This window comes from Schizosaccharomyces cryophilus, assembly GCF_000004155.1.
Source record: "Schizosaccharomyces cryophilus OY26 unplaced genomic scaffold supercont4.8, whole genome shotgun sequence".
In the NCBI taxonomy this organism is placed as follows: domain Eukaryota; kingdom Fungi; phylum Ascomycota; class Schizosaccharomycetes; order Schizosaccharomycetales; family Schizosaccharomycetaceae; genus Schizosaccharomyces; species Schizosaccharomyces cryophilus.
This window is the reverse complement of record NW_013185631.1, coordinates 276,594-298,730: the sequence shown is the minus strand read 5'-3', so window position 1 is coordinate 298,730 and position 22,137 is coordinate 276,594. Positions and strand designations below refer to the sequence as shown.

At 37.4% G+C, this 22,137-nt stretch overlaps 8 protein-coding genes and 4 non-coding genes across 12 annotated transcripts; all 12 read right to left on the bottom strand.

Annotated features, from left to right (window-relative positions):
* SPOG_01451 (uncharacterized protein) lies at nucleotides 1–1,023 on the bottom strand. The gene has a single exon (XM_013170139.1). The coding sequence runs from the start codon at nucleotides 982–984 to the stop codon at nucleotides 619–621; it is 366 nt and encodes a 121-aa protein (XP_013025593.1). The 5' UTR covers nucleotides 985–1,023; the 3' UTR covers nucleotides 1–618.
* A 392-nt stretch (nucleotides 1,024–1,415) lies between these two features.
* Nucleotides 1,416–2,769, bottom strand: SPOG_01450 (uncharacterized protein; the record flags this gene model as incomplete). The annotated part of the gene is made up of 2 exons (XM_013170138.1): nucleotides 1,416–2,639; nucleotides 2,746–2,769. 2 exons carry the CDS (start codon nucleotides 2,767–2,769, stop codon nucleotides 1,416–1,418), a joined length of 1,248 nt encoding a protein of 415 aa, XP_013025592.1.
* Nucleotides 2,770–3,016: 247 nt separating this feature from the next.
* Nucleotides 3,017–5,994, bottom strand: SPOG_01449 (alpha,alpha-trehalase Ntp1). Its single transcript, XM_013170137.1, has one exon. The coding sequence runs from the start codon at nucleotides 5,444–5,446 to the stop codon at nucleotides 3,275–3,277; it is 2,172 nt and encodes a 723-aa protein (XP_013025591.1). The 5' UTR covers nucleotides 5,447–5,994; the 3' UTR covers nucleotides 3,017–3,274.
* Nucleotides 5,995–6,780: 786 nt separating this feature from the next.
* SPOG_16383 lies at nucleotides 6,781–6,852 on the bottom strand. The gene has a single exon. It is a non-coding gene; the product is annotated as a tRNA-Gln (tRNA).
* Nucleotides 6,853–8,582: 1,730 nt separating this feature from the next.
* Nucleotides 8,583–8,654, bottom strand: SPOG_16382. Its single transcript has one exon. It is a non-coding gene; the product is annotated as a tRNA-Gln (tRNA).
* Nucleotides 8,655–8,938: 284 nt separating this feature from the next.
* SPOG_16381 lies at nucleotides 8,939–9,010 on the bottom strand. Its single transcript has one exon. It is a non-coding gene; the product is annotated as a tRNA-Gln (tRNA).
* A 594-nt stretch (nucleotides 9,011–9,604) lies between these two features.
* Nucleotides 9,605–9,687, bottom strand: SPOG_16380. Its single transcript has one exon. It is a non-coding gene; the product is annotated as a tRNA-Lys (tRNA).
* A 152-nt stretch (nucleotides 9,688–9,839) lies between these two features.
* Nucleotides 9,840–12,482, bottom strand: SPOG_01448 (histone deacetylase Clr3). The gene has a single exon (XM_013170136.1). It carries the CDS (start codon nucleotides 12,322–12,324, stop codon nucleotides 10,294–10,296), a length of 2,031 nt encoding a protein of 676 aa, XP_013025590.1. The 5' UTR covers nucleotides 12,325–12,482; the 3' UTR covers nucleotides 9,840–10,293.
* Nucleotides 12,483–12,609: 127 nt separating this feature from the next.
* SPOG_01447 (cell cycle transcriptional repressor Whi5) lies at nucleotides 12,610–14,340 on the bottom strand. The gene is made up of 2 exons (XM_013170135.1): nucleotides 14,055–14,340; nucleotides 12,610–13,930 (listed from the first exon to the last, which is right to left on the bottom strand). Exons 1-2 carry the CDS (start codon nucleotides 14,109–14,111, stop codon nucleotides 13,280–13,282), a joined length of 708 nt encoding a protein of 235 aa, XP_013025589.1. The 5' UTR covers nucleotides 14,112–14,340; the 3' UTR covers nucleotides 12,610–13,279.
* Nucleotides 14,341–14,431: 91 nt separating this feature from the next.
* Nucleotides 14,432–18,203, bottom strand: SPOG_01446 (GTP binding protein Bms1). The gene is made up of 2 exons (XM_013170134.1): nucleotides 18,074–18,203; nucleotides 14,432–18,023 (listed from the first exon to the last, which is right to left on the bottom strand). The coding sequence occupies exons 1-2, from the start codon at nucleotides 18,173–18,175 to the stop codon at nucleotides 14,739–14,741; spliced, it is 3,387 nt and encodes a 1,128-aa protein (XP_013025588.1). The 5' UTR covers nucleotides 18,176–18,203; the 3' UTR covers nucleotides 14,432–14,738.
* A 181-nt stretch (nucleotides 18,204–18,384) lies between these two features.
* On the bottom strand, nucleotides 18,385–20,034 carry SPOG_01445 (RNA export factor Gle1). Its single transcript, XM_013170133.1, has 2 exons — nucleotides 19,817–20,034; nucleotides 18,385–19,767 (listed from the first exon to the last, which is right to left on the bottom strand). Exons 1-2 carry the CDS (start codon nucleotides 19,952–19,954, stop codon nucleotides 18,484–18,486), a joined length of 1,422 nt encoding a protein of 473 aa, XP_013025587.1. The 5' UTR covers nucleotides 19,955–20,034; the 3' UTR covers nucleotides 18,385–18,483.
* A 194-nt stretch (nucleotides 20,035–20,228) lies between these two features.
* Nucleotides 20,229–21,618, bottom strand: SPOG_01444 (SNARE Pep12). The gene is made up of 2 exons (XM_013170132.1): nucleotides 20,829–21,618; nucleotides 20,229–20,723 (listed from the first exon to the last, which is right to left on the bottom strand). The coding sequence occupies exons 1-2, from the start codon at nucleotides 21,406–21,408 to the stop codon at nucleotides 20,512–20,514; spliced, it is 792 nt and encodes a 263-aa protein (XP_013025586.1). The 5' UTR covers nucleotides 21,409–21,618; the 3' UTR covers nucleotides 20,229–20,511.
* Nucleotides 21,619–22,137: the final 519 nt, after the last annotated feature.

Here is a 22,137-nt window from a genome sequence, read left to right as displayed (position 1 = left end):
TTTGGAATCGTAAGAAAGAGTAGATTTTATTTTCGTTACATTAAAAATTCATAAAAATACAGAAAACATTTACTTTAGCAATGATTTAATGATTTGTATCTAGTTTCAACTCAATGAAAGATATCATTTTTCTCGTTGTTAAAAAGTCATGAAAAACGAAAAAAAGCGGCAAAGTAAGCAGAGAAGCATAGATGATATTTTTCCAAAAGAAAGCATAGAGTTTTTCTCAAGTGCCGTGTTCTTAAATATTATTTGCTCATTACTATATTCATTAATTCATATCATGCATACCATCATTATGCCATAAACGTTAGTTAGGAGAGCTCTGTATTCATATAAAGAACAATCATTCCATACAGTACATGTTAAATGACCATTCCTTAAAGCCCTATTATCCTACGAAGAAAGCGCAAAGAATAGACCAACTTTAAACATCCATATAAACTTGACGAGATCAACGACAGCTCCTTCTAGCCACCGAGTCATGGAAAACTCGTAAAAGCAATCATATTTAACGTTCTTTTAAAGCATTGAAACGTAGCAAATGAAATTGCTAATTACATTAAGCAAAAAATAATCGCGAAACTGGCATTATTAATACATGAGGATTGAACTCATTTATAATTTATAGCGATTCGCAATTTTATTGCTGTAATCCCGGCTATTCATGGGCGTTAACCCAAGTCCTGGTTCTTCTGCTTTCGTATGAACTGGAGACGAACAGTTCGCTGAAGAAAATCCAGGGTTATTTGATTGAAATGCTCGTATTTGTTTTAAAGTTACCGTTCCATCAGATGTGGTTCGGGTCATTGATGGACTAAACGAGCTATTTTTCATATCATAATTCAAAGTCTCTGTTCCCCTTGCAACTTTTGTTTCCCCAGTCTTAATAACCTCAGGATTAACATCCTCATTCTCCATGACGTTGGACAAATCTGAAGCATCCATTTTTTCATCCAATTTATCCACTATTCTATCCTCCATTTTGGAATTGGTTTCCTTTAGTCCTTCCTATACAGTAGACAATAAAGTTATTGGAATATAATTAACCCCAGTAAATGCTTATAACAAAATGAGCTCCCACTAACGTATCTTATAGTATATATATATATATATATGCTCATTACTGCAGTTCATCAATCACTGGGATACGCCACGACTTCTTGTCATTGCCACGTCAACGTATACGCCTCTACAATTGGGGACTTCGGAAAATTGCCTTCTGACTCTTTATGAATTGAGCATCATGAAACATGGAGGTTTTGTTGTAGAAGTCGAATAGCTAGCTGGGAGATACAGAGGAATCTGGCTGTCTTCCTTGATTCCATGACGTAAAACAAATTCATGGAAAATAAACAAACGGAATAGTTAGGAATTGTTGGTAATTGTTGGTAATTTAATGGTTATAAATTAATTTAAGGATTTTGCATTTGAAAATGTTCCAGCTGTCGTTGTAAAGTAGCAATCTGTGTTTCTAGATGTTCAATCTTCACCTGTGAATTCATTGTAAGCTGTGCAGTCGATGATTCTACAGAAGAATCAGGCGATTTTTCTTCTTCAGTCTTCTTCTTCCTTCCAGAAAAAGTCCGAAAGAAAGGTATGAGAAATCGGCTTCTCCTTCGTTCTGGACGCTTTGGTCGTTCTTGCTTTCCTTTACTTTCAGCGCTTGGGGTTGCCGAAGTTTCTGCTTCTCTCGGTGTGTCAGGAAAAGTTTCCCGTGATTTTTCTTTCGAAATCTGGTTTATATCCTCTTGTGAGTCTAATATTTCTCCAATACTACTAGTAGTACTACTAGTGACGCTTTCCTCGTCATATCGATCCTTCCCTTTGGACTTTCGACCACGGAGATCCATTTCGCTTTCCGTTTTTTGTCGGGATAGTTCACTTTTTGTTTCATTTGGAAAATTTGTTCGAACTTCAGATTCAGTAGTGCTACCATAATCAATTCCATTTTTGATTTTATCACCCTTCAACTCATTAAAGTTTGTAGGGGTAATGTTTGGGCGCATTACAATGGACTGCGATGATTCTTTGCTTTCACCGTCAAATTCTTCTGTAGGCAACGGCTCTTGCTGCTCCGGTTTTTCAATGGTATAATCATCCCCATCAATAATCAGAAAACTCTCATCAGAACTGAACATGCTAGGAGAAGACTGTTCATCATCCATCGGGACTATAGAAAACGCCACCGCCAACCCATAGCTAGGAGCTAGTTTGTTCACTTGCGACTGAAACTTAGGATATACGATAAATGGATCGTCTTCTTTATCAACATGAGATTTTTCCTGTACTAACTGTCTCGATTGAACTGGACTGGTTTCTGTGGGTAAGACTACAGAATTTGATGTAAAGCGAGCCGTCAACGCAGGTGTATACATAGGTAATAGCCTTGTAGAAAGAGACATGGATGTCATTGCTGATGATGGCGAGGAGTTCTTTATAGGCGCAATTATCTTTAGCTCCTCAATTTGCTTTGTCAATTCTTCAATCTGATAGCTAGCGCATTTTTTCGTCAAATATCGCATAGACATATCATAGATCCCTTGATATTCTGATTTGGCTAAACCATAATATAGAATAGCTTGCGCTACATCTCCAGAGACTTCTTGAATTTCCCCATCTCGAGCATACTCATGTGCCTAATATTGTTAGCTTTCTGTTCAACCGGCTCTCATATAAAGCTTAGTATTTTAAAACTTTAAGTATTACAGAATAAATTATTAATTTTTTAGTGAATTTTCTTACCTTTTTTAGTGAATATCGAACCATCCCACATGATAATGTTTGTGTTTGGATGTGGTAGAATCATAATATTAGTGTTTGTAACATCTGCTTGTGCGATCTTTGATATTCAAGTCCTAAGACGAATCCATATATACAAGTCAAGTTGTAGTCTAATTTTTTCAGCTATTAATGCTAGTTCTTTAGCATACAAGGTAATAAAGATTTTTTAGAGTAGTCGCAGCTACGAAATATTACTACAGTGATTTTAACTTAGTTCAATACTATAGATTAAGGGCATATCTTTTTCAATAAAAAAAAACTAAAAAAAAAAAACTAATAGAAACTTTACTAGTTTTATTTTAAAATCATGATCCATTCCTAAACGGATGCATCAAGTTTGTAACACGGAATCATTAAAATTAATAATAATAAAGGGATAAAAAGTCCACTTATGCATACATAACCTTTAAAGCGATAATTTCGTTTGAAAAGATTGCTCTTCCAAAATTTCCTTCTTCATTTGGAACTGGTTCACCTTCTACACAGTCTCTTATTTACTTCTTCCACTGAAGAAGACCTCAGGAGTGGTGCAAGCACCCAAGGCTCTCCGCATGTGAGAATTGCAAAAGGTAAGTCCAATTTCGTAACTAGCGTTCACCCAACCAAATCCTTCTCTTGCAACACCTTGAATATCAACACCTTGATTACCATATTCTGCTTCAACCCGATGAGGATCGACTGGTCTGGTTAAATCATATTTTTCAACAACGATTCCATTGAAATCAACGAAGGATTTCGTAATAGTATAGAGCCAGCGATATACCACTCTACGGAGTTCCTCATCATAACCATAACGAATGAGACCATACCAAGCCAAGATTTGTTGTGGACTCCAGCCATTCGGATAATCCCATTGACGACTTGGATTATGGAGACCCACCTGACCAAGACTTTCCTTCGTACCAGCAACAATACCACCAGATACTTCAAACTTGGGTAAACTAACTTCAACAAATTTGGCTGCTTGGCGAGGTGTTGCCACACCGGCCCAGAGCGCCCAAAATGAAGTTGCACTCTCATAAGTACTCTGCTTTTCAAATTTGGTGTCATAATCGAACCACATGGATTGGGCTTCCGACCAGTTGTACTTCTCCATAGCAGCACGACGAGACCTTGCACGGCGGTCCCAAACAGCGGAAGACTCAACACGGCCATCTGGCAATTCGAATTTGTCATTGAAGTTTTCCAAAATAACACGGGCTATGTCGGTCTCGTACTTATACAAAAGAGAGTTCAAATCCACAGTTGCCAAGTCAGCACACACTTTCTCAAGGCGGTATGTTGTATCGTGGCCACTTTCACGAACAGCACGATCGTGTAAAAAGTACTCATCTAAAGCAGGTTCCTGAACCTTTTGATAATTGTAAGCCTCGGTAAACTCCTCAAGACTCATGTTATATTTCTCCATGTAGGGCCGCAACAACTGCTCAAAATGGCTAGCTTCAGTTTCGGGAGGAACACCAAGACCATCGGGACGGTATCTAGAAAGACCAGTTTTTGGGTCATAGCGAGGTGCACTCATCCACACTGTGTAGTATTCCTTTATAGCTGCACAAAAGGCGCGGTACAAAAAGTCTTTCGAACCTTCGTCATTTTGTATACGTTCGTATACGCGTAAAGTCATATCGGTAAGGAGTGGAGGTTGAGAACGCAGCAAGTAATAAGTTCTGTTGGCATTCAAAATCTTACCGTAGTGTTTAATTTCGAAAATAAAGTTTTCTACCATTCCCTTAGCTAAATCGACGCGATTATCAGTGAGCAAACCAAGCGCCTCAAAATAAGAGTCCCAACCATACATTTCATTAAAACGGCCACCAGGAACAACAAAGGGGACACCGCGAAGGTGGCTCTGTCCTTCGTCATCCGTATATCTTTCCATGCCAAGAGCAAGTAAACCAGGCTTATGGTTGGCATCCCGGACCCACTCTTTCGTAATTTTTTCGGGTAGATATTCCACTTGCAAATTCAAGTAAGGACGTTCTTTTGAAGCACGGCAGTAGTACTCATAAATCTCCTTTTCGGGTAAGGGGACGTAGATGCGGTTCACTGAGTGACCAGAACGATCCTTGGTGTCATGGCAAATGACGTCCAAAGTACTAGCATCAATTCTTCGGGTAAGTGCATCCCAAAAGGTGCCTTTAATAAGTCGAGAAAGACGGCTAACAGGATTTTCGTTTAATCTACGCTCATCAATCATAACATAGCGGCGGCCATAGTCCTTGGCAAGGGTTAATTCTTGAAGCAAGTTGGACAACTGATAAGTGCCTCGGAGCTCGTAAAGACGATAGCCGCCTGAACTAGCACTACCTAAAGAAACGACTTTCGGTCCAGTGTCTTCAATGGTTATTTGCATATTGCGATCAGTGTCCTCGGATTCCAGCAAGGAATGCAGAGTTTTATCAACGTCAACCAAAAATTTTCGAGGCTCTTTATGTTCATCTAAACTACCGCGGCGGCGAATATTCTTAAGTTCGGGATTAGCAGCCGCAGGTGATTCTGCTGAAGTAGAGAGCGTACGTCCGCGACCTGAGCCAAGACGAGTCGATATATCTGTGTCTTTGCCATAGTAACTTTTAGCATTCACAAAGGGGTCACTGTCCCGTTCATTCTCATTGACATTATTATCGGTGTCAACGTACTGAGAAGAAAATTTTGGAGGCATTTGGAAATAAAGTGCAATGATATCGCAGAGTGTATTGAAGAGAGAAGAAAGATAAAACTTGGAATTATAAAAGAGGTACTCCAAAAAGGGAACGACGACAGGAAAACAAACAAACAAAAAGTTATCAAGTTACTATCCTGTAATACAAAAATTCAGAGTTCAAGAAACACACGCACACACACACACACACACACAACAAAGTCCTATTTTCGTTCAAACAAGTAATTAGCCTTGCGAACTGCTTACTTCATGAAGGGGAGGTTCGCGAAAACGAAAATGTCTATTTTTAAGCAAAAAGACGATGAATTGATCCTCGCTGTTCCAATGCTCTTGGTAAACAACTGCTTAGACAATTGTTAAAAATGAGATTTTATGCCAAAATTTGGAAAAAAAAGAAAATATAAAAATAGGTATGAGAAGGCAATTGAGAAAACCTATTAAATCTTTTTATAAAATGATTTTTTCTGTAAAAACTGGAAAATATTCCTCCGTCCAATATTCTTCGATCTGTTAGGAAACTTGTTAAAGATAAATAAAATCCTCGCCAGCCTTGCTATATTGCTGTTGACGTACACAAGCGTTACCTGATGACGCGGGCTCTTATTTGAGGTTACAAAACAAAGGTACGTATCGAATTCCATAGGAAAAATTTTACTTGGCGAATATTAAAGTTGTTTATTTTTCCCAAAAAAACGCTTGTTTTTACTATTTCAAACCCTCTTTTTATAAATTAAACATAAATTCGATCACCGGAACAGAAGATAGGTGTTTAACGTATTCTGTTGCATCTCAGAATAACGAAAATGGAAAATGGAAGAATTCATCTAGAGGAAGCTTGCAAAGGATTCTCATTACTGCTGGATTTTTTTTTTGTTTTTGTTTTTTATATTGGCCACTATGTGCCTCTTTCTTCTCATAATTGTTTGACTGTTTTTGTTACTTGAGGAATTGTTGGGTGAATGTTCGTTTCCTTCTGAATCTTTTTGAACTAGTTGGACGACCATAATTTAGAGTTGTCTTTTTTTTGTTTTGTTTTCATTACAATTGGTGCGTTACATGGGATTTGTGAGGCGGTTATAAATATCATAGAAAGAAAAATACGATATCATTTTAAGGTTGGTTTTTATTGAGATTATCATACTACATACAATCGAATGGGATTTCAAGGATTGCTTTGTCTGCAGAGGAAAGCACGTTTTATCTCGATTCGAAAGGGAATAAGAATAGAAACCTTCTAATAGGCTTGTTTAAAATAATTTATTGCTTGCCTTCGATTCTAAAAATAATAAGCTTCTTTTTTAAAAGAATGAAAAAAGAGATTGAAATCGAAAATCAGGTCGTACTGGGAATCGAACCCAGGTCTCGAGAATCAAAATCTCATGTGCTAGCCATTACACCATACAACCTTAGCTGACTGAGCTGTTTAGAATACTTATAAGTTTAAATTTTTAACAACTCTAGACTCCATTATTGCAATGGTGACAGCAACAGAAGCACCTGCTGTGATATGGGTCCGCTATAAATCCACCCAGTGGAAGGGAAGGAGACCACGTCGGATTCTTACAGCAAGCACATAACATTTACTGTAGTAGTTAAATTACTCGATTAATTAATCATCTATACACTTCAGGTATCGCACTCGGAATTAATAGTAGTAACACTATAGAAGAGCTACTATTAGATTTAGAGACGATTATCAGTGATGGCAAGCGTGAACGAGTAGAGCTGTTACTCGATTATTTGCACAATAGTGACGATGATTCTTCCTATTATAGCGATATTGTTTCGGGATTGTTGGGATCCTCTGCAACTTACAAAAGGGTATTAAGCTATAGTCCTATATGCTCTAAGTAACGCTGGGCTGATATTGACAGTTGTAAAGCACTGGCTATTCAGATACAAACTGAAGGAACCTGGAAAGCTGCATCCCTATTTCAGCAGAATTTAAGAACGTGCTGGGTGACTTCGCCGGGCGATTACAGCATGACATTTCAGAAGATAGGATTCGAAGCTATGATGGTAGTCGAACATTGCGGGGAGAAGCATTTGGTTTCGATTGGTCTGGCTAAATAAGATCCTCTTCCTACTTTCAATTTAGTTAACCAGATTCCTGGACACTACTAGCGTCTATACACGTAGTACAACAAAGTCCAATTAACGTATACAATTTTACAATTGTAGATATTAATTTCGCTCAAATTTTATTCTCATAAACCGTGAGAATTACTAACGTGTTTTTTAGACGTATGTATTCATTTTTTTTTACAATCAACTCATACCAGTTTGCATCCACTGGAGAGGCTATTTTCATATGAAACGCCCAGTGCTGAAATTGCGAAAATACGTCCACCGTAGCTTGTATTGGTTTCGTATAAGACAGAGATTTTGCGTTGAATACGGTTACAATGAATCAGAGAACAGTTATACAAAGCTGATTTTTCATTTGGTTGAGCCAATTCGAATGTAATATATTGATTTGTAAAAAGAAAGAAAGAAAAAAAGAAAGAAGGAAAAAGAAAGAAAGATTCTATATACACACTATTTTAAGTATGTCTTCATGATGGTTTCCACTTTTGTTTGTTTACGTTTCATTTTTGATACCTGAGCTTGTTACTCTGCGACTCACGATATGGTTTGTTTGCCGTCGAATGTAGGAAAAAGGAAGTCAGGAAGAGATAAAACTATAATAAAAATAAAAGGTTATTTTTTATAAAAATAATAAATCAAGTTCTCTTTGAGAGTCATTGAAAATATATGAAGTGGGTTTTTTTTTGCATTTCGAATTGTACGTTTTTTGCGACTTTTAGTCATTAAAATGTCGCTAAATATTTTTCTTGGCTCATGAAAAACAACATAACAAGCTGTTTATGAATTTTTTTTATAAAAAGACACGAAGCTGCAAAAACTGAACAATGAGTTTCAAGGAACCAAACATGAAACCAGTGCAGCCCATAAAATATCGCAACAGATCAAATATTTACAGTCAACGATTCATATGCTACGCAAAAGATCAATAATTTTGTATTAAGTAAATGTATGAAATGTGAGGATCCATAAAGCAATTACCAACTAAAAGTAGAGATGAAAAATATAAATATCATATCTTGTTTTCAAGGTCTATATTTGGACCCAAAAAAGGTCGTACTGGGAATCGAACCCAGGTCTCGAGAATCAAAATCTCATGTGCTAGCCATTACACCATACAACCGTGCTGAGAACTAACGAGTATTAGAACTAGTTCACCCTTCTGACACATAAATCTCAAGCCGAGGAGAGTCGTTTGTTTATACTTTCAATGAGTGGTCTACTTCCTTAGCATAGTAGGAATGAAACAGTCGTCTTTCGCGCATGTTTTCATCTAATGTACTCACCGTTGTTTCTAATAAATCCCATTTCGCGATACTAGTAATAACCTCAGAGTAGTTTTACAGGGCTTGGCTCCTCACCAGACAAATAACCAAAATTTTAAGATCGAAAAAAGTACGGTTGTGAAGGTCGTACCGGGAATCGAACCCGGGTCTCGGGAATCAGAATCCCACGTGCTGACCACTACACCATACAACCGTAGCTTGACGTTTCGGAAAGCAAAAATATTATAAGAGACATAAATTGAGCACATAAAATCCTTACATACGAAGAAGTGCATTTCAGTCGGATTCAGGATTCATGATAAACATGAATTTACAAGTTCAATAGGATGGTTGGTTTCTCAATTCTAAATGCGTATAGATTTTCTGTTTTTGCTGAAAGTGAGAGGTATCTATTGCTAGGAACGTTCACAAAAGCAGCTTAAAAAGCTACAGTAAAACTTTTGTCAATAAGGTGTAAGAGAGCGACTCGTATTACACATCATTTCGTCTTTGTTTCTCTTCGTTACGAAGTTTTTTCATTTATAGTCTAAACCATACGAAGAAACCAGCTTTCTAATTTGATTTTCTTTTTCTTTCCAGTTATGCTTACATGTCTTTCTTTGAAATACTCATCCTTCTTCAAGTACTTTCAAGCAGGCCATGGTATTGCAATTCATATGGTACAGGAATTAGGAAGAAAAACCTATTCCAAGGCTTGTAAAGACATAATCCTGTTTCTTTTCATTCATTCATTCATTCATTCATTCCTTTTCTTGGTTAGAATATTGTACCTTTAGTAAAAAGTTAACTCCCAAGGCGAGACTCGAACTCGCAACCTTCTGATAACCATCTTAAGAGTCAGACGCTCTAAACCGATTGAGCTACCCGGGACTTTCATATATAAACTATTTAACAGATATAAAGTATGAACATTTCAATTGAATATTTGAATTGAAATAAAAAATCTAGGTCTTTTTTTTTATTATTTCATAAAATTCTACTATCTACTTTCATTGAAGTACTTAAAAACAAACAGTACATGTCTCGACAATTGTTTCCAGTAAAGTTGATTGTAGTATATACATAGGATATTCATGGCTCGGTGAAACGAAAGTACATAAGCTCTATTATGACCAAACATGCCAACGAAATGTGCTTTTAAAATAAGCTTTCCAAAAATTCCAATTTCTCGAAATCTCTTCGAAATATCAATCGGATCAAAAAAGATTGGTGTAAAGCAAAGACCATTGAAGGGAACTCAAGTGTATGCGGTATAACAAATTAGGTATTGGGTAATTAAACAATGAAGATTCCACTGTCATCTTAATAATCGTAATCATTTCTCACGAGTTTTCAAATCGCATGTAGCATATGTTTATCTTGAATCCAGAAATTAAGAGACAAATTATTGGTCTCCGAAATGGTATACTGACAGGACTATGCATGTCATCCGTAACAAATCTTCAATAAAAATCCCAATTATTTCTTGGTATTCTATCATGATGAATCATTTTTTTTCAACAAATGTGTAAAGTACTGAGTTACCGCCCGGTAATGATGTTCTAGCATGTTTGTTGCAGAATCATGCTCACTTTGCATCAAACGACCATATCTTCTTTTGTTCTTTTTAGGCTTTTTCCAGCAGTCGTCCGAAGAACGAACAAAAACTAGAGAGTGTCGAAAGTACCAGCCCGGTAAATCATCTTCAGATGCAGTCTTTAATCCTGTAAGTGGTTCTGAGCCAAAAAAATTAACAATACAACGGACTGTCTTCGTCACATTACGTGAAGCGATTAAGTGAATAATCCCTTCGACTGCTTTCCCGGATGCAACAAAGAAAACATTTCTAGCAGATGTAAGCTCAATATAGTTATCCCAAATATATGTACATAATTTTTTCGTTTCTTCATGCATATTGTATGGTTTATTCTCACCAGTTACCACCTCAGGTATGTTGATGTCTATCAGTCCGAAGTTTTGTTGCATAGCCCATTCTATGTACAGACTGCCAGGATCTACTAAAAGCGAATCAGATGTACTCAAAGCATTTGTATCTTTTTTACCATCCCCCAAAACAAGGGGTGCTTCATGGATAAGTACAACCAAGACATCTTTTTGAAAAAAATCATTTGAACATAAAGTCTGATTGGCAAATGTTTCAGAAAGGGAATCACGAAGAATTGGAAGATTAGTTATTTTCCAGTCTTCGAAAAGCTTTTTTGCCTGATACGATCGTATAATATCGTGAAGTCTGCTAACATGAGCATTTTCAGGATTGGCCGATATATATTTGGGTCGCATGCATCTCCAGAACTGGGACTGTATTTCTGTAACCTTATCTACTGTTTCGACTGCATGCCGTGATGCGTAAACCATATGCAATCGACCAGGGGGTAACCCAATCAAACTTTGTGCTACTGCTAAAGCAGAAACACTTATAGCATCCAAACTATATCCTCCTTCTAAAGAAGCGAAAACTTTCCCATCTGCCAATCCCATTAACATTTGGGTCATATGAGCATAAGCTGCCGGTGTCACTAAGCACTGGCCAATATGATCACCAGCTGCAGCATCAAAGCCAGAACTAATGATCACCAAATCAGGTTGAAACTCATAAGCAATCGGCATAACAACGCGTTGGAAGGCATAGATATAATCACCATCACCCATGCCTGAGCATGGCCATGGAATATTGACAGTACGGCCTAAGCCTGCACCTTCACCACAATTTTCTGCACAACCATATACTGTACCAGGATAAAATCTTCCCTGTTCATAACGGTGAAGAGAAATATACAATACATTTGGATCATCATAGAAAGCCATTTGAGTACCATTACCATGATGCACATCCCAATCAACAATTAGAATTCTTTTTACTTTGTCAGGATATCGTTGAAGCATGCTCCTAGCAGCGACAGAGACATTGTTAAATAGGCAAAAGCCACCAGGTTTATGAGGTTCCGCATGATGACCAGGAGGACGAACAACGGCAAACGCATTTTTTACTTTTCCTGTAACGACAGCAGCACAAGTTTCAATGGCACTTCCACAAGCTAGTCGTGCGCAAAAAGCACTCTCATTATTGAAGTACAAGGAGTCACTAATCTTTTCAAGGTTTGCAAGATCCTCTCTGGACATTAATTCGGTTTTTATAATTTTCTCATACATTTCTGGCGTATGTACCCTTAATAACTCTTCCAAAGTAGCTTCCCTTGATGGAAGGCGAAGAAAAGCATCAGCAGGACTTGGAGTATTAGAAACGTAACCAGCCTTTCTAATTGCTTCAAAGACACGAAGCACACGTCTAGGGTCTTCTGGGTGATCATCTACTTCATTCAGAGTTGCATGAAATCGCATCCGTGGATCATAACAAAGACCGGATTTCTTAATCGCTTCTAAAGATCCTGCATCTTCAGAAGAAATGAGAGTTTCTTGATTTACAATATGATTTTCTCTTTTTAACAATATTGACCAAGGTGTTACCGTACTAGGTCCGTCGTCAGCAAGTTTCTTTTCCAAAACCATTCTAGTTTGTCGTGAGCATTCGAAAAGAGAGGAATTTAATATCAATTGAATTAATAAACGATAGGAAAAAGAAAAATTTTACAAGATCACCAAGGTTCGACGCGGTTCTTCTGATAATGCGTGTACCTTGAATCCGGTAGTACCAATTGGTATAGTAAAGTAGCTAAGTATTTTGTATGGAGAAAGGAGAGATTCAAGCAATTGAAGAATTTGAGTGATAGTTTCTAATACATTTTATTGTTTCCGTGTATTATATTTATAGAAAATCAAATTTACAGCAACCTTCTCTTCTCAAATCCAAATCCGTTGGAAATACAAGTAAGTACATATGAAAACGAAAGTACAGTTCAAATCTCATCTTGAGAAGTAGGGAGATTCTTGGATAATTAAAAATAACATGGCATTAAAATATAAAAACAATTCAGGAAAAGGGTACTCATAACAATAGACTTTAAGGGAAAGGTTCATTTTCGGTTTACTGAAAGCTGATCAAGGTCAACAAAATTTATCATCGTAATAATCTTTACTAATTTGAAGGATTCTCGGTACTTACATCTGCTGAACGCGTATGAACGAAAAGACGGTTCCATGTACAAAGCCAAAAACATGAAAATAGAAGCGGCTAAATCAAATCTATTTCTTCCTTTTCTTGCCACTTTTTTCTTTCTTTTTCCCCTGTTCGAAAACAAAACCCCAGAGCTTCTTCTGTAAGCTATTCAAAGTTAAGTGCGGCAAAAGGTATTTTTGCCTTCCAAAAATGGAGGGGGTAGAGAGGGTTCAGAGAAAATATTAACTTCAACAAAAATCATAATGAATAAAGGAAAATAAATAGAGAATAGCGACATAGAAGATGATACCCAAGTGTTGAAAAATCTTCAGCAACATGACACAAATAAATAAATCAATTCCAGTCAACATAACAAACATAGCATTTACATTAGGGAGTCAGTTACTTTCATTCCTCAGAACTTTCAAAAGAAATATTCCCAGAAGGAACGGCGTGAACCAAACTTAAGATTGCCTCTGCTGCCTTACACTCTTCACTTGAAAGAGAAAAGTGTACCGAAGGACAGTTGCTAAGGGCCTTTGGCTTATAGAGCTCTGAAGGAGATGAACAATTCATCATAGATCCAATGTGTCCTCCTTCATGCAAAAAGGCAATATGACTGTTGCATATAGTAGCTAGATTTCCATTCATGTTTGTAGGAGAAGAACAAGGGAGGTCAAAGGGGACTTTTGACTTCTCCAACAAAGTATCATGCGAATTCAACCACGGAGGGCTCGTCCTGTCTAAAGACGATGACACAGAGGTAGGACTAGAAGAGGAAAAAGGCGAAGAAAAATTATTAGAAATCAATTGTAAGAATTCTTCGCGTGGACTTATCAATCGAGAGAAGGAATTAGCGCGTGTCTTAAGTGGATTTTCTCCAAATGGATAAGCCTTCTTCGAATTCATGGTATCCAAATCGTTTATAGACCGAGACCTACGATGAGCGTTTTTTCTTTTCCGTATCAAACTTTCGACCTGGTCCAACGTTTGGTTTTCCCAACCACGATCAACTTTGAATACCGCGTATTTCAAACGCGCCTTCAGCTTCTCAGACATCTAAATATTAACGTTAATAATAATTTGATATTATCAAATGAAAATCAACAAACAATCCCACGATAGGTAATTGTAATGGCAATTAGTTCTCGGGACCCTTAAAATTCAAGAAAAAACGACGAACCTTTCTCAAAGAATTGCCAGAATTGGTTTTTGAATGCTTTTGCTTTGCCATTGTCATATCTTCACTACTCAAGCTGCTTTCATTCAAGAGCAATGCGTCGTACTACTAGCAACTTCTATTGGTTATTTGAGATCGTCAAAGACTTTAATAAATATCAACGTTAAGGTCCAAGTTTTAAGAGTAGAAAAAAACACAGATGAATACACTAAGTACTCGATAAATTCCTAAAAAAGAAAACGCGTTGTTGATGGCTTCTGGTTAATAGCAAAAGCGCGTTGCTTCTACGTTACGTGGTAGTGTTTGGGTAATATATTTAAGTCATTGATAACTTGTTAAGTACGAGACTTAAAAGCTTTAGAATTTACTCATTTAGTACTAGATTAATTTTTTAATTTCATTGTAGAATTTAACCTGGCTATCAATTTAGCCGTCGTGAACTTGCATTTTCAAGGCAAACTGTGAGTTCAATGTCAAATTTGAGAGCCAAAAGATCTATTAATACATCATTATAAACTATATTTATTTCCTATTATAATCCCAATTCTCCCATTTTTTTTTTCTGTCCGATGCGTAAAAGGAACGAAACGAAAGGAGCATGCAAACAAAACAAAACTTTTAGAAAAAAAATAACCCACACCAGAATAAGTATTAATAGGCTTATCTATAAACCTCCATAAAGAACCTTTATCTTCTAGATTTTTTACCACCAGAGGTAGCACCCGAATCTTGTCGAAGTCTTTTACCATTTCGAGCAAACCAATCGGCTTTCTCTTGACGCTTCTTTTCAACATATACTTGCTCTTCTTTCTGCATTTTTTTGTGATACTTCTCGTGTTCCTCGGCCTTCTTAGCTTTACGCTTGCTTTCTTTATCAGACTTGAGCGTCATTACCTTTTGCAATAAATCACGAGCCTTTCTTTCATCTGCATTTAACAAGACAGTGCGCTTCTGCATGTAGGTAGGCTTGCTTCGAGGTCGAACTTCTTTAGGACGAGAAGCATAAGGAAGCTGTGCTTGTAAAGATGCGGGAACCTTGAGAGGATTGAAATGTCGAGTAGGGCGAACAATTTCTTTATATTGGGAATTAGGACGTAATGGAGTTTTCAAACCAAGTTCATGGCGTACTTCTCCTGTCAATCTCATACCCGTCCACTCATTCTTTACTGGTTCTAACAAGTTCGTAACCGTCGTACAAAATTCACGAACTTGCACAGGATACCATGCTCTTAAAAAAACAATATCACTCATCAACACCTTATCCTCAAACGTCGCACGGAAATGACCATGTTCTTTATCAACGGCTTTCTTGACTTGTCCTCGAATACCGGAAACTGTCCTAATATTTGCACCTTCGAACTTGGCAACTTCCAAAGGACTATTGAACATCTTTTTAATAAATGCTGTATTCTTGAAAATTTTGTATGGAACACCAGTTAATTTCAGCTTCTTTACAATTTCACTCGATTGGTTGACGTCGAGAACCGTACCAGTAGCAGCAATTCTAAAACTACCTGCTTGGGCAAATGAATTAGCAACATACTGCACGGCACAAAATCCTGTATTGGGTGCAATGAATGGTCCGTAAAATGTAGCAAAGCAATGCATGTGCTCTGGGGTATACTTTAACATCCTATTCCTAGTACGAGAATCACTGATGGAATAAACGGGAACGGACTGTACTCTTCTCCAACCCAAGCTAAAAATTAACGGATCGTTTGTTTTCAGGATCTTCTTATGCCAGCGATGTCTCTTGATACGAGCTTGCACAAGTCCATATCGTTGCTCATTTGGCAATAGACCACCAACAACCACTGGATAACGAGAATCGAACTGTTCAACAAACTCGTATGGAACGCCTTTAAAAACGAGACGTACATACGCACCAGCACGATATCCCTCAATTTCTGCTCTACTCTCGGGGTCCATGTCCTTGAATGCTTCTCTGTTGATTTCCAACTGACGAGCAATCTTTTCTTTTTCTTCTCCATACCAATCAACATCTTTTTTCTCTGGATCGCCACGATCTTCTTCTTCAAATCGAAGTTTAAGCTCTTCCTTTTTACGAGCATTTTCCTCTCGTTCTTCCTCAAAATCAGGAGCATCAGAAGCTTCGTCTTCCCCTGGTTCACCAGATTTCTCATTATCAACTGACGGTTCTCCACCCTCATTATTATCCGTACTTCCTTCGTCCTCTAAATCTTCAAAATCAGCTGTTTCATTCTCTTCCTCGTCGGCTCCTCCTTCATCCTTCTCTTGGGTATCTAGCAAACTTCCTGTAATAAAATGATATTTAAGTCGAGCAAGGCGTTCAGAATCTTCATACTTCTTATTATAACGTTCAAGTTCTTCCTCGAAAGAATTCTTTTCATTTGTTCGGGTGGGAGTTTCCAAATCAGCCTTTCTAGGCTTAAAGAAGTCATCATCATCACCTTCACCCTCATCGCTTCCATTTTCCACCGTATCCAATGGCTCTCCATGAATCTCAGACAAAGCTTGTTCTGGCGAAAGAGACTCATCATAAAATACTTTCTGTAAGTTCCTGCGGCGGCGGCGACGAGATTCAATGAAGGAAGCCGTAGCTCGCGAAGCCATACCCTCTTTCCATTTCAAATCAGACGATTCTTCTTCATCTAAAAGATCACCGAGATCTGAATCACTTTCAGCAAAAGGAACCTCCTCTTCAGCAGCTTCATCCTCATTATCCTTAGTCGCTCCAATGTTTTCAGAGTAACCAACGTCATTTTCGTCAGCAGACTCATTTTCAGAGTCATTTGCTTCATTTTCCTCAAGATGCAGCATATCGTCAGAAACAATACCGGTTGGTTGACGTCGTGCTTTTCTGCCGACATCAGATGCCTCTTGTTCAGCCTCGGAACCAATGACATTGGTGTTACTGAAAAGTTGGATACCGGATGAAGGATTTGCACCCAAGGGTTGATGAGCCTCTTGTAGTTGCATGACCATACGTTCGCCAACTCCTGCTTCAGAATTGTCATCTTTTGAAAAATTTGAGGTAGGAACCTCTATATAAACACGATCTTTATCGAAAAGAATACCACCGATATCAGCCATAGGACCATAAATCAATTTTTGCTTTTCAGAAAGCCTGCGTCTCCTGACTTTATCAGCGTCTGGTGGAGGACAGGGGTCATCTAATTTAGAAGCATCGGCCACATTAAAGTCACCAACGCCTGGGATGTGAACTGGTGCATCATGTTTTGGTAAGTTTGTACCATGGAGATAACCATAAAGGGTAACAGTACGAGAAACCTTAGGATTCTCTTCAATTTCAGTAGGTAACGTCAAATCTTCCATGCGATCAGCAAGTAAGTATGGATGCTGGTTACGCCATTGAAGAGGGCGAAATTTCATAACGCTGATAAACCTTGACAAATTCAAAATTTCACGGTCAGGATACCTTCCATTAAGAACACCTGAAAGATAAAATAATTTCGCTCCCTGGTACAACTCTGTCCAAAAACGGTGCTTCAAACGTTTTTTGGCTGCACGAAGGGTAGCAGGTTTTTTGAATAAATCTAAGTGGGTCAACACACCCATAATTCGGGGCATTCCGTGAGGTGCTAAAATGTTAAGAAATTCCATCGTTTCCATTTCAAATCCAAAGTTGGCATCAACTAAAAGTAGAACAAGATCAGCAATCTTTGCTACATCAATCATGGAACTCAAATCATTAGGGCATTCCAGAAAAGTGATTCTTCGTGATTTGCCAGCAACCACAGTAATAGGACCCGTAATATTAGATACAGTATATTTAGAATATCGCCGAACCAAAGATTTAATTAATGTAGATTTTCCTGTTCCAGGTGGACCCATAACAGCAACAATTACAGGTGGCGGCGATTCATCAGGCGTACGATCCACCATGGGCACGTGCAGCTTCTTTTGAGACAAGTCTGCAGTTCTCATAGCTTGTCTAGCCATACGTCCTGCCGAAGCCACGGCAAATGCCTAAATTGTTAGATTACTATTCCAACGAAGAATTCCCTAATTCCACATACCTTTGGATTGCTCTCTGCATTGGCATTGGGTGCTTTCTTTGACTTTTTCTTTTCTGCTTTAGGCCCAGAATGCTTTGCATAATGGGCTTTTTTCTCATCCATGGCCGAAAAGCTAGTTGTAGGATGTTGGCAAAGAGTACTTACTGCTCATAGAAAAAATCAGGTACAAGTAGCGACCAGGTAACAATACAGTGAAATTGAGAATATGCTATTAGTAGAAATTCTTTTTTTTTTTTTAAGCTAATAATTCGTGAAAAAAACAGTTATCTACATTATTCTATGTACTTGATACATTCATTTTTAACTCATTAGTTAGTACTTTAGTATAACGCGTACAATAGAGAAGTTGTATAAATAAAATTGCTTGATGATCATAATTTATCAAAAAAAACTTTAAAAACTCATAATATCTAGGGTTCAAAAGAGAAGTCTAGTCCTCCTTTACCATTCAACCAGTCCTCACCAACGATACGCAAACGGCCATATGGACTTCCACCTCGTTCCTCTCCAACATATAGCTTACTAAAAGACGCAGAGAGCAATTTCCTGGCTTGATTTCCATATGTACGCAAAAGGGCCCGACCAGCAATGTCCAAATATGTAGTTACAATAGAGCAAAGGATTTGGCCTAATTCTATATCCTTATCCAAAAACTCTCTAGGAGATGTTAAGTTTAGAAGCCGAGAGAAAAGTCTCCAACTCCTGGGGGCTAACGAGTCGTCTAGGGATACGAATGCGGCATAAACAGCAAAAATGCCACACTGCCGTTCAATATAAGGAGCTTGTTGTTCGTATCGTCCGTCAGTCATTTTTTTGTAGCCCATCTTTTTTCGTCCAATTTCTGTATGTAAATCGTAAATTTCAGGGATCACCCATGGACACTTTTTCTGTAATCGTGCGAGTAATAAATCAAAAAGATCTGGGTTCTGAAAACATAACAACAGGCAGAGCTTTGCTAATGGAAAGGCACTAGACAGATTCACTGATACTTCGGCTTCAGCTTGCTTTACAACAGCCTTACAGAAGAAATTCAGTATCCATTTATACACTACAGGTCCTTTTGTTTGAGCTTCCTGAAACGTCCCTTGTAGTAGACTAGTGATTTTCTGAATCTGGCTGTTACTCTTGGTTATTTGTCCCAACCGTGGGGTAATTTTCCGTCTCTGAGAAAAACAAAAGTTTTTGAGATCTTTGTTTTCAGACACAGGTTTGGTTATGTCACTTTTGATGGTTTCTATGATGTTCCAATAATAATTAGCATCCTCTTTGGGATCATCCTTGAATCGTTCTTTCAATTCCTTTTCACGCTGTGAAGCATGACTCTGAGTTTTTCTTAGTTCATCCTTTTTACTCTGCTCTTCCCTTTCTCTTTTTTCCCGTTCTCGCGCTTCCAAAAGTTCTCTTTCCCTTTTCTCCTTTTCTTTTCGTTCTTGTTCCTCTCTCCTCTTTCGCTCCGCTTCTTCTTGCTGGATTTTCAACCGCAATTCACGTTCGCGCTTTTCTCTTTCTATTCGAGCTTGTTCCTCTTGTACTCGCTCGATATCTTGGATCGTTGATTCAATTATATCGTTTTCTTTTTTATTTCTCTTCTTTGCCCAGTCTTTAGATGCTGTAATTGGGAGAGTTGTAGGCTTAGCATTCTCAATACTGTAAATGGGGATAGGAGGTTTTTTCTTTAATGATCTCCGCTTCCACTAATTTTAATTAGTTTCCTGTAAAAGAACTTCAGAAAGGAATTCATACCGCAGCAAATATCCGCCGAGTTTCATCATTGTATAAATCCCAAATATCTTCCGCATCGAGACCAGTATTTGGCAAAAGAATTAAAAATCTATTTAATTGAGATTGACTGTGAAATAAATTATCATTATTAGTTTCCATATTAGACTTTCAAGCAAAAACGACGATTCACCTAGGAATCGGCGTTTACAAGTGAACGTTTGATGGGTAAGCATTTTACTAGGTATTGGAGTAATAACAAAAATAGCAACAAAAGGAAGACATAAAAGTGCATTAGGAGTTAAATTCTTATTGTGAATAAAAATATGAAAAAGAATAACTGTGCCTTTCAAGGACGAGGACAAAGTCTATTGCCATTCTTGGAATAATGAAAAATTCTTTGAGGATGGAAGGATGATATATAAAAACAAAGGAATTGGAGAAACAAATCTTTTACTAAGAAAATTTCAAAGACTAAATACAGAAAACTATGATCGGGATTTGCAAAGATTGTAAAAGCATAAAAAGATTCATTTCAGCATAGAAACATTCTGCAACTTTGAGAACAAAGTAGCAGATTAAGAGCGTTGCTGGCAAAATAAATAAGTAAAATAGTTAGAATAAAAGAAACTGTAATATATAATAAGTAGAAGAGCAATAGAAGATACGGTACAGTATATATGCATAGAATTGATCATAACAACGAATTTGAAAATGCATTAACCCACAATGAGGGCAGTTAAGATAATACCCAGAATAGCCACTAAGATAATTAAAAAACAAAGGCTACGCTTCCTTGCCTTTCTAGATCTTTCGTTTGCAATCTGTAATTGTTTTGAGGCATTTTTAGAATTCGTAGCAGTATTCCCAATGTTGTACTCTATATTCGTCACTAGCTCTCCCTGTTCATTCACTATTGTGCTTAAATCGCCTAAAAATTGGTTAGTAGCAGATCAGCAAAAAAGAATCCGTTTCAAGGTCATTTCATGAATTTAATAAAAATGAAATAAACGAACGAAATACAGTAAATACTTACGGAAGATGTCATTCAATTCGCCGATTCCCTGGGTAATGTTGTCAATTTCACCTTGACGTTCGTGAATTAATCGCTGCTGGTATTCCAATTGAGAGTTCGACAGCCTTCGCTGGGTATATGTTTGCTTGGTACTCCTTTCTCCTACCAGAGTATCTTTTGCATGCTCCTCTTCTGCAATTGCCTGCTGACTTGCGTCTTGATTTAAAGCTGCTTGAGCTGCTTCTACAGAATCTGTTTCTTGCTGAGCACATTTTTGTTGAACACGTTGAAGTTCAGCTAATACATTATTAAAGTCTCTTGTAAGTTTTGAAACTGCAAAAGATGATGCTTCTTCTCCAAACTTCGAGTCTCGAATGTTGGAAAGACGAATCAGATCTGATCGTACGTTTTGGGATAATTCTCTTGACTTCTCTAGCAAATCATGTATATTTTTTGTTATGTTATTGACCAAATATCTGTGAATAGCGGCTGTGTTTCCTCGTAAAATGTGAATTTTTTGAGCTATTGTGTTTGCTACTGACGCAAACTCTCCATTCTGATCAGTTAAATTCCTTCCTTGTTCTAAATCTGCAAAAGACATGATAGAAATTAGGCATATATATACATAAAGTCGCAAGCTTTAGTAGTATCCTTCTTAACAACTATGAAATACCGTCCAACTTGAAAGCGAGACTTTCGGTTTCTTTCCGTTTTTGACTTGTTAAGCTTAAAACCTCATTCAACTGCAATTTGACAGCAATTGCTATTTCAGTTATTGAGATTATCAATAATTAGTTTGGTATAGGTAGTGGGATAATTCGATTACTATGAAACGAATCATAGCATACTTGCTATTTACGCTCCGCCTCGGTCGGTAAACGAAGTAACAACGATGAACTACAAGCTGAATAAGGTCATTTAAGGAATTCAGGCGAAATGCAGTTCGTACGTTCAAGGTTGTAAATATAAACAAGGAATTCATAATAAAATTGAACAGAAATATGTAATCGAGTTAAGGCAGACAATTAATGCGCATCTTAAATAAAGGAAAAAAACAAAAAAAGAAATATAAATTTATTTAGTCGCTAACTATCTTTTATATGACTTAAATGATGGAAGTACATTAAATAATGCAATGGGAAAAACAAAGATAAAGTAAAACAAAAAAAGTTGAGTAACGTTATAAGCATTGAACGTTTAAAATGGAAAATAATATCCCTTAAGAAAAAAAGCCTGCTTCCTTGAAAGTCTGGGGAGAAAACAGAATTCCATCGGTCTATTGAACCGTCTATGTTTAAGATCGATTCTGATCTACTCTCAGAAAAGCATC

Bases quoted from the DNA above. Each gene is read 5' to 3' on its own strand.
- SPOG_01451 (XM_013170139.1), bottom strand. From the start codon at position 984: ATGGAGGATAGAATAGTGGATAAATTGGATGAAAAAATGGATGCTTCA.
- SPOG_01449 (XM_013170137.1), bottom strand. From the start codon at position 5,446: ATGCCTCCAAAATTTTCTTCTCAGTACGTTGACACCGATAATAATGTC.
- SPOG_01448 (XM_013170136.1), bottom strand. From the start codon at position 12,324: ATGGTTTTGGAAAAGAAACTTGCTGACGACGGACCTAGTACGGTAACA.
- SPOG_01447 (XM_013170135.1), bottom strand. From the start codon at position 14,111: ATGACAATGGCAAAGCAAAAGCATTCAAAAACCAATTCTGGCAATTCT. The intron at 13,931-14,054 runs GTTCGTCGTTTT...GTTAATATTTAG, and splicing joins CTGGCAATTCTTTGAGAAAG to ATGTCTGAGAAGCTGAAGGC.
- SPOG_01446 (XM_013170134.1), bottom strand. From the start codon at position 18,175: ATGGATGAGAAAAAAGCCCATTATGCAAAGCATTCTGGGCCTAAAGCA. The intron at 18,024-18,073 runs GTATGTGGAATT...CTAACAATTTAG, and splicing joins ATGCAGAGAGCAATCCAAAG to GCATTTGCCGTGGCTTCGGC.
- SPOG_01445 (XM_013170133.1), bottom strand. From the start codon at position 19,954: ATGGAAACTAATAATGATAATTTATTTCACAGTCAATCTCAATTAAAT. The intron at 19,768-19,816 runs GTATGAATTCCT...AATTAAAATTAG, and splicing joins CTCGGCGGATATTTGCTGCG to TGGAAGCGGAGATCATTAAA.
- SPOG_01444 (XM_013170132.1), bottom strand. From the start codon at position 21,408: ATGTCTTTTGCAGATTTAGAACAAGGAAGGAATTTAACTGATCAGAAT. The intron at 20,724-20,828 runs GTAAGTATTTAC...ACCAATTTTTAG, and splicing joins CGAATTGAATGACATCTTCC to GCGATTTAAGCACAATAGTG.